The sequence below is a fragment of the Oncorhynchus clarkii genome, chromosome 7 (genome assembly GCF_045791955.1).
Source record: "Oncorhynchus clarkii lewisi isolate Uvic-CL-2024 chromosome 7, UVic_Ocla_1.0, whole genome shotgun sequence".
In the NCBI taxonomy this organism is placed as follows: Eukaryota; Metazoa; Chordata; class Actinopteri; order Salmoniformes; family Salmonidae; genus Oncorhynchus; species Oncorhynchus clarkii.
The window spans coordinates 43,029,287-43,044,739 of NC_092153.1; the positions used below are offsets into that span (position 1 = coordinate 43,029,287).

At 38.1% G+C, this 15,453-nt stretch overlaps 1 protein-coding gene across 1 annotated transcript in view; it reads left to right on the top strand.

Moving 5' to 3' along the window:
- Positions 1 to 9,738: 9,738 nt before the first annotated feature.
- The window catches only part of LOC139413342 (contactin-3-like), a 53,049-nt gene continuing 47,334 nt past the window's right edge, over positions 9,739 to 15,453 (top strand). Inside the window, exon 1 of the mRNA XM_071160586.1 lies at positions 9,739 to 9,813. Within this exon, the coding sequence (XP_071016687.1) occupies positions 9,759 to 9,813 (55 nt within the window). The 5' untranslated portion in view covers positions 9,739 to 9,758. The remainder of the gene's footprint in view (positions 9,814 to 15,453) is intronic.

The window sequence follows — 15,453 nt, forward strand, 5'->3', positions numbered from 1 at the left end:
ACAGTTCTGTAGCTATTGAAATGACTGCATGTTTTGTTTTGTAAACATTTGTAAGACGATGAAACAATAGTTTTATATGCCATTTTACTACTATATTAAGAATACCAAAGTTAGTAGCCTATTGGGTTAATCCACAAAAAAATGTAAAGTTTTAAGAAACTGGAGAAGGGTTAGGAATCTTAATCCTGAGAGGAATATCAGTTACCAGTGGTAACAGTGATGTAGGTCAAAGCATTAGGAAAGAAAGCTTTTTACCATTGAAATAATTGGAATTATATAACAATAGGCACCACTTCCAGATCCCAAAATTTTTAAAGGCCCATTACATTACTTGTCAGACAATATTATGTACCAGGCATTGTGAATTCAGTTCACAGACTTTGCAAGCATGACACAGGCTCAATGGAAAAACGTCACTCAATCTACTGGCTGTGGAACCAGGCTTTCAAAGCTTTGACAATTGAAAACCTTAGAGACGTATCAACTAAAATAAAATGCTATTTGTCACATGTGCCGAAAATAACAAGTGTAGACCTTATAGTGAAATGCTTATTTACAAGCCCTTAACCAACAATGCAGTTTTAAGAAAAATACCAAAAGAAAATTAAGAAATAAAAGTAACAAATAATTCAAGAGCAGCAGTAAAATAACAATAGCGAGGCTATATACAGGGGGTACCGGTACAGAGTCAATGTGCGGGGGGCACTGGTTAGTTGAGGTAATTGAGGTATTATATACATGTAGGTAGAGTTATTAAAGTGACTTATGCATAGATAATAACAGAGAGTAGCAGCAATGTCAAAGGGGGAGGGGGCAATGCAAATAGTCTGGGTAGTAATAAGTAGTAATGAGTCAATAAGTATTCAACCCTGTTGTTTTGGCAAGCCTAAATAAGTTCAGGAGTGAGAAGGGTAAGCGTTTCTTTCTCATTGTGGACAAACTCTTTATAGATGGACAGCTATTCCAAGACAGCTCCATAACACCATGGATGTACTAAAATCTACAAGGACTTACAAAAAAAAAGTATTGGAACTAAAAATATCTGAACACTATGAAGTGGCTATAAACACACAGGTACTCAATTACATGCTCGCTTACACATACGGACTTATACATACAGTACACACCTGATCTCGCGCTCTTCTCTCACTCTCTCTTTCTCTCTTTTCTCTTCTCTCCCTCTCTCACCTGTCTCTCTATTGTCAAACTGTTTGTGTATAATTTAATATGATTCTTGTTTGTCTCTTTTTTTATGTATTTGTCTACATGTTTATAAACTCAGCAAAAAAATAAACGTACAGGCCTCGGAGTAATGTTCATTCCTTCGACGATAAACGCGAATCCCGACCATCACCCCTGGTGAGACAAAACCGCGACTCGTCAGTGAATTGCACTTTTTGGTAGTCCTGTCTGGTCCAGAGACAGTGGGTTAGTGCCCATAGGTGACGTTGTTGCTGGTGATGTCTGGTGAGGACCTGACTGGCCTTACAAGCCCTCTTGAATTCTAAATATCAGACATTTGAAAGCTCTAATATTTACCCTCATAATACCTCTGATGGCAGTAACTTTACAAGCACAAATTATGGTCAATTTAGACTGAGAATAGTATCTATTTATGGTAAGGGCTGAAATAAGAAAAGCCAGTTAGAATTGTAACGGTTTAACAGATTATGAAAGAAGATCAGTCTCTATGTGGCTAAAAGGAATATAACATATAATGTTTACAGGAAACTCTACATCCTTAGATGAAGTTGCTCTGGAAAAGGAATGGGGTGGTGAAATAATTTTCGGTCATGGACAAAGGAACTCAAAAGGTGTGATATTAATTAGTCAGGAATGATTCGCAAGTAAGGTGGATCATTTTGGATATGAACGTGGTCGAAAAAGAGTTTTGGCTCATTAATCTATATGGTCCAAATCAGGATGATCCATACTTCTTTGAAAATATTTATACCAATTTATTGAACTTACAGGCAACAAATTATCAAATCATTATGGTAGGAGACTATAACACAGTGTTAAGTACCTCAATTGACCGTAAAGGAAATCACTCTTCAAACTATCATCACCATGCCCTTAAGGAAATCACAAATATTATGGACACATTAGAAATAGTGGATATTTGGAGACTAAAAAACCCAGACCTAGTCAGATATACATGGAGGAAACGTAATCAACTTTCTTGTCTCTTTCTCTCTTGCGTCAAAGGTTCAAAAAGTTTTAATAGGAGACAGAATGCGATCGGATCATAATCTAATGGGCCTTCCCATAACTCTTATAGAATTTCCACGTGGTCGGGGATATTGGAAATGTAATGAAAGTTTACTGGAGGACAACTTATTTTTAACTAAGACCAAATAATTTATAACTGAATTTTTCCAGTATAAAATAGGTTCTGCAAATCCACTCATTGTTTGGGATACCTTTAAATGTACCTTCAGAGGTCATTCAATATCCATCAATATTTTTTTTTAAAGCAGTTTCTGGCTAAAGAGACAAGACTAACAAGGAAAATACATGAACTAATAGTACAGGTAGATAGCAATAAAAACGATCCTATGGAGATACAAAATAAGTTAGAGGAAAAAGAACTTGAGGAACTTATTCAAGAACGATCTAATGTAATCTATTGCAAAAATAAAGCAAACTGGATGGAATATGGAGAAAAAGGCAAAAAATTATTTATGAATCTCCAATACAGGAACACTAACAAAATTAATTTGCGGAAACTCGTTACTGAAAAAGGAGTCATTTATGATTCTCTGAATTATATTTTAAAAGATGAAGCTAAATATTTTAGGCAGGAATATCAAGCCTTTTTGATATATTAAAAGCTCCATTGTTCGATTGTTTTAACTACTCCTATAGAAATGGTAGTCTGCCGGGTACTCAGCAGGAAGGTCTGATTTCACTATTATTAAAACAAGACCCAGATGGCAAATATAAAGATCCAGTCTATCTAAAAAAAACTGGAGGCCCCTTACACTTCAATGTTGTGATGCAAAAATACCTGCAAAATGTGTAACACTCAGAATTAAAAGGGTTTTACCAGGTATTGTTCATCCTGATCAGACAGATTTTTTTACATGGACGATTCATTAGATATAATATATGACAACTACTAGAAATAATTGAACATCATGAAACATCTAAGAAGCCAGGCCTGGTATTTATAGTGGATTTTGAAAAGGCATTTGATGAAGTAAGACTGGATTTTATTTATAAATGCCTGCGTTTTTTTCAATTTCGGTGATTCTCTTATAAAATGGGTAAAAAATAATGTATAGCAACCCCAGGTGAAAAATAATAAATAACGGTTACTACTAAAGTTTTCAATTGTCAAGAGGAGTTAAGCAAGGGTGTCTGCTGTCACCATATCAATTCGTTATGGCCATTTGAAATGCAAACTATTAAAATCAGATCCAATAACAATATTAGAGGATTAGAAATCCAAGGCTTAAAAACAAAGGTGTCCATGTATGCTGATGACACAAGTTTTATATTAAGTCCACAAGCTAGATCCCTGCAATGTCTCATTGAAGATCTAGATAACTCTTCTGTACTTTCTGGAGAAAAAAAACATAATTATGATAAGTGTACAATATTACATATTGGATCTTTAAAAAATACAACTTTTACATTACCCTGCAGTTTACCTTTAAATGGGCTGATGGTGAAGTAGACATACTTGGTATTCATATCACAAAATATATAAATAAGCTCTCCACAATTAATTTCAATAGAAAACTTGTAAAAAAAGATCCTGCAACCATGGAGAGGTAAATAACTGTCTATTTATGGAAAAATTGCCCTTATTCACCCCTTAGTCATATCTCAGTTTACTCACTTACTTATGGTGCTGCATACTTCTGATGATTAATTTTCCAAATTATATGAGCTAAAAATATTTTGCTTTATCTGGGATGCTAAACCAGACAAAATATAGTGTGCCTATCTAAACTCAGCAAAAAAAAGAAACGTCCCTTTTTCAGGACCCTGTCTTTCAAAGATATTTTCGTAAAAATCCAAATAACTTCACAGATCTTAATTGTAATGGGTTTAAACACTGTTTCCCATGCTTGTCAATGAATCATAAACAATTAATGAACATGCACTTGTGGAACGGTCATTAAGACACTAACAGCTTACAGACGGTAGGGAATTAAGGTCACAGTTCTGAAAACTTAGGACACTAAAGAGGCCTTTCTACTGACTCTGAAAAACACCAAAATGAAGATGCCCAGAGTCCCTGCTCATCTGCCTGAACGTGCCTTAGCCATGCTGCAAGGAGGCATGAGGACTGCAGATGTGGCCAGGGCAATAAATTGCAATGTCCGTACTGTGAGAAGCCTAAGACAGCGCTACAGGGAGACATGCCAGACAGCTGATCGTCCTCGCAGTGGCAGACCATGTGTAACAACACCTGCACAGGATTGGTACATCCGGACATCACATCTGCAGGACAGGTACAGGATGGCAACAACAATTGCCGGAGTTACACCAGGAACGCACAATCTCTCCATTAGTGCTCAGATTGTCCGCAATAGGCTGAGAGAGGCTGGACTGAGGGCTTGTAGGCCTGTTGTAAGGCAGGTCCTCACCAGACATCACTGGCAACAATGGTTGCCTATGGGCACAAACCCACCGTCGCTGGACCAGACAGGACTGGCAAAAAGTGCTCTTCACTGACGAGTCAAGGTTTTGTCTCACCAGGGGTGATGGTCGGATTCACGTTTATCATCGAAGGAATTAGCATTACACCGAGGCCTGTACTCCGGAGCGGGATCGATTTGGAGGTGGAGGGTCCGTCATGGTCTGGGGCGGTGTGTCACAGCATCATCGGACTGAGCTTGTTGTCAATGCTGTGAGTTACAGGGAAGACATCCCCCTCCCTCATGTGGTACCCTTCCTGCATGCTCATCCAGCCATACTGCTCGGTCTGTGTGTGATTTCCTGCAAGACAGGAATGTCAGTGTTCTGCCATGGCCAGCGAAGAGCCCGATTCTCAATCCCATTGAGCACGTCTGGGACCTGTTGGATCGGAGGGTGCGGGCTAGGGCCATTCCCCCCAGAAATGTCCGGGAACTTGCAGGTGGCTTGGTGGAAGAGAGGGGTAACATCTCACAGCAATAACTGGCAAATCTGGTGCAGTCCATGAGGAGGAGATGCACTGCAGTACTTAATGCAGCTGGTGGCCACACCAGATACTGACTGTTACTTTTGATTTTGACTCCCCCCTTTGTTCAGGGACACATTATTCAATTTCTGTTAGTCACATGTCTGTGGAACATGTTCAGTTTATGTCTCAGTTGTTGAATCTTATTATGTTCATACAAATATTTACACATGTTAAGTTTGCTGAAAATAAACAGAGTTGACAGTGAGAAGACGTTTATATAATGAATATGACTTGGGTGGGTTGAGATTATTAAATATAAAAGCACTAAACCTCTCTCTAATAGCTTCACTTATTCAAAAGTTTACTTGATCCCTAAATGGTTCTCAAGTAGATTGCTAAGAAAAGCTCATCCTTTGTTTAAAATTGGCCTTTTTGCCTTTGTGTAGATTGTCATGTTTCATTTTCGATTAATGGAGAATGATAGTTTGAATAAAGTATCTTTCATTTTCAAACAACCATTGCAGAGCTGGCTTCAATTTCACATTCATCCCCCTGAAAAGATAGAACAAATATTATGGATGAACTCAAATGCTCTGGTTGATAAAATACCTTTATTTATGGGAAATATGTTTGAAAATGTGCATATATACACACAGTCTCATTCAAATACATGCATACATGGACACACACATGGAATAGTGCCAGACATGCACTCAAACATATACAGTTGGCATTGCTGTTATGATTTTAGTTGTCCTTGATGTCCTTTGTGTTTTTGTTGTTTTTTTTTTTTTTTGCGTTGTTTGCTGTTTTTCGTTTGTCTTTTTATTTTTTCTCTTTAGTTCAATTTCTTGGTTGTTGGTGCATTTGGGGATCTTGGGGGTGGGGAATGGAATTGTATTTTTTTTTTCTTCTTGGAGGGTACTGTTGGAGGGGTCTCGGATGGTTGAGGGACAGCTATTGGGGAACTGTGGTGGGATCTTGGAGGGTTCGGGTTCACGTTTTTTGGTCTGGTGGGAGTTCTGTCAATGTGCCCTTGAGAAGGGCATTGACCCTGGATGCTTCTGTGTGTCGCTCTGAATGGGAATCTGTTGGATGACTGGTGTGGTGTAGTTGTTGAGCGGCTTCACTGCAAGTATATTGTCTGTTTCAGATATTCAATAAAAATACAAAATAAAAAAATAAAAATGTAAAGAGTAAAGAGTGTCCTGGATAAATTCTCAGTCTGGCCCTCATATCATGGACACCTAATCATCCCCAACTTCCAATTGGCTCCCCCGTCCTCTCCCCTGTAACTATTCTCCAGGTTGTTGCTGTAAATGAGAATGTGTTCTCAGTAAACTTACCTGGTAAAATAACAGATAAATAAAACTGTGTTAGCTACATTCAGTGTAGCCAAAGATGAAAGAGTCACCTAGGAATCACTTATCAACACTTTGGTTCTTACCCTGTCACAATAACTCCTCCCTGGCATTTGCATTCTTTGTCATGTCAAACAACACTGTATTCAAAGTGCCCACTATTATATTCTAACTGAATAATTAGAATTATCATTATATTTGCATGATTCCAACAGTTCAGCCAAGTGTTTTTCTCTAAATCGCAAGTCAAATCAGAATTTGATTTAAAAAAATAAGGCCTAACTTGTTTGCCCATGTCATGTAGCCCTACGTGGCAGTGTGGAAATGATCTCGAATGAGTGCAGGACATGCAGAAATTGATGAAAATACATATTATAATATTTTGTTAAATTTGAATTGAATGGTATAAAACAATCAGAATTGAGAAAGACTCATTGAAATCACATAGAATGTATGTGTTGCCACCCTAGGGTCACACACTACACATGAAGCAAATGTATTACTTGTATTATTAAAAAACATAAAATACCGTAATATACTGTCACAGCATCCATTCCAAAAAAAATACAGTGATATGATATTTGGTCCATATCGCCCAGCGCTATATGTACCCCACAAATACAATCTGCAAGGTCTCTTAGTCAAGGCAGGAATCTCAAACACAGATTCAAGCACAAAGACCAGGGATGTTTTCCAATGCCTCACAAAAAAATGGCAGCTATTGGTACAGCTTTGGGTATGCTTGTAATCGTTAAGGACGGGGGAGTTTTTCAGGATAAAAAATAAACAGAATGGAGCTAAGTACGGGCAATATCCTAGAGGAAAACCTGGTTCAGTCTGCTTTCCACCAGACACTGGGAGACAAATCCACCTTTTAGCAGGACAACCTAAAACAGAAGGCCAAATCTACACTGTAATTGCTTACCAAGAAGACAGTGAATGTTCCTGAGTGGTCGAGTTACAATTTTGACTTAAATCTACATGAAAATCTACAGCAAGACCTGAAAATGGTTGTCTAGCAATGATCAACAACCAATTTGACAGAGGTTGAAGAATTTTGAAAAGAATAATGGGCAAATATTGCACCATCCAGGTGTGGAAAGCTCAAAGAGACTTACCCAGAAAAACTCACAGCTGTGTTCACTTCCAAAGGTGTTTCTACAAAGTATTGACTCAGGGGTGTGAATATATATTTCTGTATTTAATTTTTCAATACATTTGCAAACACTTCTAAAATAATTTTTTCACTTTGTCATTATGGTATATTGTGTGTAGATGGGTGAGAACCCATTGAATCAATTTTGAATTCAGGCTTTAACACAACAAAATTAGTCAAGGGGTATGAATACTTTCTGAAAGCACTGTAAGCTTTTCTCATTGTATGGGCGTTGTGCAGCACAGTAGGCTATATATTAGTATACTGCTAAATGTATTTAGGTTGTCTGCCAGTTCCTATTAATAGGAAAGTAGCTTTTGAGGTCAATTATTTCCAACCCGCCTCTTTCCTCCGATGTAGCAGATTTTTGCTTGTTGCTCAGGTTGACAGGAAATTTACTATGATGGTTTGTTAATGAAAAAACAAGCTCACTTAGCAATTCTTTGTGTCACTATTCCATAACATTGTCCAAGATGTAGTTCCATAGAATAGGTACTGTTGGGAACCTGTGAGTCATTGCAGCTGAATAATATTCACACTTCTTCCATGTTTGATATGTAGTATCTTCCTAAGAGTTTGTCTGGACCAGGTTTTATGGTGAACATTTGACATTGTCACAGATGATGGAATAGTGATCACTGGCTTTCCATCTATACCTGGTATTGAAATGTGTACAACTGAGCAAGAGGACAAGTACATTAGAGTGTCTAGTTTGAGAAACAGACGCCTCACAAGTCCTTAACTGGCAGCTTCATTAAATAGCAACCGCAAAACACCAGTCTCAACGTCAACAGTGATGAGGCTACTCCGGGATGCCGGCCTTCTAGGTAGAGTTGCAAAGAAAAAGCCATATCTCAGACTGGCCAATAAAAAGAAACGATTAAGTTGAGCAAAAGAACACAGACACTGGAGAGAGGAACTCTGCCTAGAAGTCCAGCATCCCGGAGTCGCCTCTTCACTGTTGACCTTGAGACTGGTGTTTTGCGGGTACTATTTCATGAAGCTGCCAGTTGAGGACTTGTGAGGCACTTGTTTCTCAAACTAGACACTCTAATGTACTTGTCCTCTTGCTCAGTTGTGCACCAGGGCCTCCCACTCCTCTTTCTATTCTGGTTAGAGAGAGTTTGTGCTGTTCTGTGAAGGGAGTAGTACACAGAGTTGTATGAGATCTTCAGTTTCTTGGCAATTTCTCTCATGGAATAGCCTTCATTTCTCAGAACAAGAATAGACTGATGAGTTTCAGAAGAAAGTTCTTTGTTTCTGGCCATTTTGAGCCTGTAATCGAACCCACAAATGCTGATGCTACAGATACTCAATTAATCTAAAGAAGGCCAGTTGTATTACTTCTTTAATCAGGACAACAGTTTTCAGCTGTGCTAACATAATTGCAAAAGGGTTTTCTAATGATCAATTAGCCTTTTAAAATGATCAACTTGGATTAGCTAACTTAACGTGCCATTGGAGTGATGGTTGCTGTTAATGGGCCTCTGTACGTTTATGTAGATATTCCACTAAAAATCAGCCGGTTCCAGCTACAATAGTAATTTACAGTATTAACAATGTCTACACTGTATTTCTGATCAATTTGATGTTATTTTAATGGACCAAAAATGTGCTTTTCTTTCAAAAACAAGGACATTTCTAAGTGACCCCAAACCTTTGAACAGTTAGTGTATATATATATTTTTTTATGCACTCTATATGTCCTTACTTACCCCCAATGTGTCAACAGCTGTATTTTCCATTACATTTAGGCATCACACAGTCATCAAAAGGCATACAGTATAATTAATAAAATAATTAATCAACCGTTGCCTAATGGCTGAAATCATATGCATGTGTTGTCTCGTGAGTGGATTTCATTTACATTGCTTTCAGAGTTCTTTGTATTTATTTTTACTTCAAGCCTTCTAAAAACTGTGAAAGAACACAAATAGTGAAGCTTTTGTAATACTGTAATCATGTATTGATGTTGAATGCTTGTAATGTTTGGCTCAAAATATCTTATTTTACTTATTTGTTTAATTACTTTCCCCTCAGATCAAAGATTCTCGTATTCAGGGGAGAACATTCCATTCACAAGCAATTGGATGAGAGTCTTATTTGCCCTTGGCAACGGAAGATGATGTTACTATGGAAACAACTTGTGCTGCTATCAATCATTGGTTGCCTTGCAGGTAAGATGTTTTACTACACATTTTATTTAGGAAGAGGTATTTACTATTAGAATTCTACAAGCTCCAATATGATTTTTCATTCGAAGGATGATTTATGTTTACATTAACATTGTGCAAGTAACAATGTTACCAGGTCTAATTGCTCTCTTTGTTACAAACGAGAAACTGCTCAGCAAACCAAAATTGGTTCTGTGAAAGTTCCCAGAACATTTGTTAGGTCGTGGCAAAAGTTCTCATAACACAAAAACTGTCCAGTTGTGGTGATGATTGTAGAATGTTTGTATAAAAAAAAATTAAATTGCATTTGTCACACGCCGAATACAACAGGTGTAGGTAGACCTTACGGTGAAATGCTTGCTCACAAGCCCTTAACCAACAATGCAGTTCAAGAAATAGAGTTAAGAAAGTATTTGCTAAATAAACCAAAGTAAAAAAATAGTAACACAATAAAATAACAAGAACATGGCTATATTCAGGGGGTACTGGTACCGAGTCAATGTGCGGGGGTACAGGTTAGTCGAGGTAATATGTACAGGTAGGTAAGTGTAAAGTGACTATGCATAGATAATAAACAGTGAGTAGCAGCAGAGGTCAACGTAAATAGTCCGGGTGTCCATTTGATTAATTGTTCAGCAGTCTTAGGTTTGGGGGTAGAAGCGGCTAAGGAGCCTTTTGGACCTATAAAACATTTGCCTGGTGTTGCAAGAACGTTACTAAAACACATTTAATCTGTTCTTTAAAGTTTCCCAGAATGTTTAATTAGTTTGTGGGTAAAGTCTGGTGAGAACAATGTAGGGACATCACAAAAGATGTTCCCAAAACACAAAAACTGTCCAGTTGCGTGGATGATTGTACAATGTTTTTTAAGTGTACAAAAACATTCAACTGATGTTACAAGAATGTTCCCAGAACACGGATTATTTGTTCTTTTAAAGGTTCCCAGAATGTCTAATTAGGTTGTGGGAACAGTCTGGTGGGAAAATTGTGAGAACATCACATAATATATGTTCCCAAAACACAAAAACTGTCCAGTTGCATGGATGATTATACAATGTTTATTTTAGCGTCAAAAACATTTTTTACCTTATATTACAAGAAAGTTCCCAGAACACATACAGTTTGTTCTTTAAAGGTTCCCAGAATGTTTCAATAGGTTGTGGGAACCTTCTGTTGGGAACATTGTGGGGACATCACAAAATATCTGTTCCCAAACAGGGGTGGCAGCCTAGCCTAGTGGTCAGAGTGTTGGACTAGCAACTGGAATGGTTGCAAGATCAAATCCCCGAGCTGACAAAGTAAAAATCTGTTGTTCTGCCCCTGAACAAGGCAGTTAACCCACTGTTCCTAGGCCATCATTGAAAATAAGAATTTGTTCTTAACTGACTTGCCTAGTTAAATAAAGGTTTTTAAAAACACAGACTGTCCACTTGCACAGGTGATTATAATTTTTTTTATACAACTGGTGGGTCTAATCCTGAATACTCATTCGTTAAAACTGCATTCCAGGCGGTGTCTATTCCACAAACTAAATCTCTGACGTAAAATGTCTATTTACTCGATTCCATCTGACTGCACAATCCACTATCTCATCAAACCCAGCCAGGCACTTTACAAACTTGATCTCCACTATAAAAAGCATCTAGACATTAACACACATTTCTTTTAGACTAACATGTAGTTGTGAACAGCAGAGATTTGTATAAACCTTGCTGTCTGTCTCTCCGACATTTGCACCATTGTTTCAATATTCAAATGCAATCTCATGCTGTCCCATAGTAATAAACGTGTCAGGAGTCGGGACGAGACGTTTCTCAGCCAGTCGAAATCACGAATCAGCTGGCATCAGTTCTATGGATATATACAAATAAATGTTAATTGAAAAAAGGTAAAACCAAACAAAGTGCAGCTAGTTTGCAGTATTTCCAGCTTCTGTTTGAAAAGATTGTTAGATGTGTTGTTGGCTAGCTCCTCTGAACAACAGTGTCCTGACGAGAGAGCACATTTTCTATGCCAGGCTAAATCGTGCCTCATTAGCTCATTGTTATGGATGTCTCCAAATAAATGTCACTAGAAAAAAAGCTTCAACAAATGCAAATGCCGCTGCTGTTGTTATTCTGGCTGCACTGTTTGACGTGACTGTAGGTTAGCGGTAGTTGGCTAGCTAGCAAGTAAAGGATAAGAACGTTGCCAGCTAGTATTGCAATGGAACATTTAGAACCAACGACTGGGTCTCGTCCACAGATGTAGAACAAAAAGACAGAACGACTAGGTCGCTTCTCTGGCAACCGAACAGAAAGAACGAGTGACCAGCCAGCTTGTGTTGCAACCCTAGATTTGTGTCGGAACTATATCTTGTGGAAGGATGAAATCGTATGAATAAATATGTTAGTAACCCATTGTATAAAAGTGATAATATTTTAGGGTGCAAAACATTCACCCGATATTACAAAAACGTTCCCAGAACACATTTCGTATGTTCTTTAACTGCTCACAGAATGTTTCATTAGGTTGTGGTAACATTGTGGGGCGATAACAACAGATTTGTTCCCAAAACACAAAAACTGTCTGGTTGTGCTGACATTCAGATAATGTTTGTATCAGGGTGCAGAAACCATTCCTTTAATGTTGCAAGAATGTTGACAGAACAGCCTTCCTGAGTTCTTTAAAGGTTCCCAGAACATGTAATTAGGTTGTGGGGAAAGTGTGGGTACATTACAAGAGAGAGGTTTCCAAAACACAAAATATGCTCAGACACTCATACAATGTTTAAGTTAGGTTGTACAGGAACATTTTGTAAGAATTCAATAAGACCATTTTTATGATGTTCATAACATGTTTGTTTTAGGTTTAGCTTAATATTCCAGGGCCTCCCGAGTGGCACAGCGGTCTAAGGCACTGCTACGCAGTGCTAGCTACGTCACTCCAGTTCCTGGTTTGATCCCAGGCTGTGTCGCAGCCAGCTACGACTGGGAGACCCTTGAGGCTGCGCACAATTGGCCCAGCGTCTTCCGGGTTAAGGGAGGGTTTGGCCAGCCGGGTTGTCCATGTCCCTTCGCGCTCTAGCATCTCCTGTGGCAGGCTGTGTGCAATGCACGCTGACACGGTTGCCAGGTGTACGTTGTTTTCTCCTACACATTGATGCGGTTGGCGTCCGGGTTAAGCGAGCATTATGTCAAGAAGCATTGCAGCTTGGCGGGGTCGTATTTCGGAGGACGCATGGCTTTTGACCTTCACCTCTTCCGAGTCCGTATGGGAGATGCAGCTATTGGACGAGACTGTAACTACCAATTGGATATCATGAAATTGGGGAGGGGACGTAATTTTCCATTGATATTCACGCAATATACACAGAATATTACAAGTACACTTAGAAAATGTTACGTTTAAGTTTTACCTAATATTACCACAACATTATCAGTATGCAAATGAAAGCATAAAAAAGCAGATTGGAATACATCCCCATTATGTTTCTCTACAGATTTAATGGTAATTTGCATTTGAAGACTATATTGTAGAGACACATGGCATTTTAATTTCATTCATAGGACATTTGGACAGCATTTAATCATCCAAACACAACCATATTTTTTACACTTCATATGTTGACAATATATAGCCATGGCAGTATGGTCGCACAGGAGTTCCATGCTTCCTTTTCTGCTTTCTTAGATATAACTAACCCAGTGGAATACTGGTAACTTGGTTATTCACCACCATACTCTTTATATGCTGCGTACCCCTAGGCCCATATATAGACTATGAGGACTGATCTAGGTTCACTTTTTTTTCAGATCATGAACAATAAGACAGGAGGACCATATTAAGAACTTCAAAATAGGAATAGGGTGCGTTTTTTTTAAGTTGAACAGTCCATTTTTACACAATGTTTTAATTATTATTTATTTTTTTACAGTTAGTCTAAATTCTACATGTCTTTCTAGATTTATAAATCTGGATGAAATAAAGACATCCTCTCTTTTGGTAGAGTATACCTGAGCCTTAATTTCACATTTTCTTTTGTCCCCACAACAATCTCACAAAACTGCTCCCACAAACTAATGAAGCATTCTGGGAACCTTTAAAGAACAGATTAAATGTGTTTTAGGAACGTTCTTGCAACATCAGACAAATCTTTTATATACAGGTATGTTATGAGAACATTTGCTGTGAGCTAACGAATGTTCCGGGAACTTTCACAGAACCATTTTTGGTTTGCTGGGAAAACATTACTGGTACATTGTGTTATTACATTACCTGGAAACCTAATGAGAACTTTGGGGTAATGTTCTGTGGTTGTTGTTATAGATGTTCTGCACAACAGTTGAATGAATGTTAGGAGAACATTCCAAGGATATTTAATTTAAAAAATTCATTCAAATATTTGGTTCTGAAAAACATTCTCTTAATGTTGTCATCCTAGTGTTAGATACAACCCTAACTATAACTTAATGAGAATCTTAGCTAATGTTCTGGGAATGTTCCCAGTTTGCTGGGTGGTATACCTTTTAGGCAACAGTACTGCAATACCTCTCAATAGAGCACTAGTTTGAAGTCGACAGTATTACACTGATGTGTGTGCGCTATGTTGTCTCTTTTGTCTCATATGGAAATGTAGGAAATCTAATGCTTACAGTGTTCCCTACATCATTTTGAAGTGCTTTGGATATTCTCTAGATTCTGCTTGACGTTATGAACTGAAATGAACCATACTGTGCACTGACTACACAATTCTACAGAATCTGTATTGCATTACATTGCATTAGCCTAGATCTAATCTTCTCTTTAGCTGTTGATAAGAAAGTGATAGAGACACCCACACAGTATTTGCAAGCAACCGTATTATATTTCATAGTGACAAGGTTAAATTGATTAAAATGCAGTTTTTCATATACGGTAGGCTACTGTTGCCCTTCAGCCATCCCTTGAGCAGCCTACTGCATTTGCACCTCCAGGGACATCTGCGATTCCATTCCTATTCCTGTGTATGACATGTCAGAGATCATTATCAGGATCCTTGGGGTGGAACTGCGCCTGCATTTTAGAACAAACCTCTTGCTACACTGGCTCGTTATGCCCTTGTGGTCACCTGGGATTGGGACAGAAATCCATTCTCTCTCTCTCTCTCTCTCTCTCTCTCTCTCGTAAGACAACCACAGCAAAGCAGACTTTGAATGTACATATAATGCAGTATACAATAGGTGTATGCTTTTAAGGGGCTCAACAAGTATTCAAAACAGTTTTGAACAGTCCATGGAGATTTATTGTATGTGTTAGTGCTATCTTACTGTTGAGGAATTTTTCTCTATTTCTGACACACTGTAAAGTTGGAATGTTTTTACCTTTTATTTTCACTACGAACTTGATTTCAGAAATCATGTCAAATTATCGCCTGACAGATTGTGGTGAGATGTATGTACATCGATGTGCATACAGTATGTACAAAGACATAAAGCCATAGTTTGAATCTAAGTTTAAGGACTTTGAATCATAGTTTGTGGAATCCACAGCCTACTGGATTGGAAGATGGCAGATAGCAGGTTAACACTTACTTCATGACCTTTCTTTATTAAAAAACAATACCCTAATAAAATATCATGATTTAAGAGGATTGAAATTTGTTTCAAAGTTTGGCAACTTTGT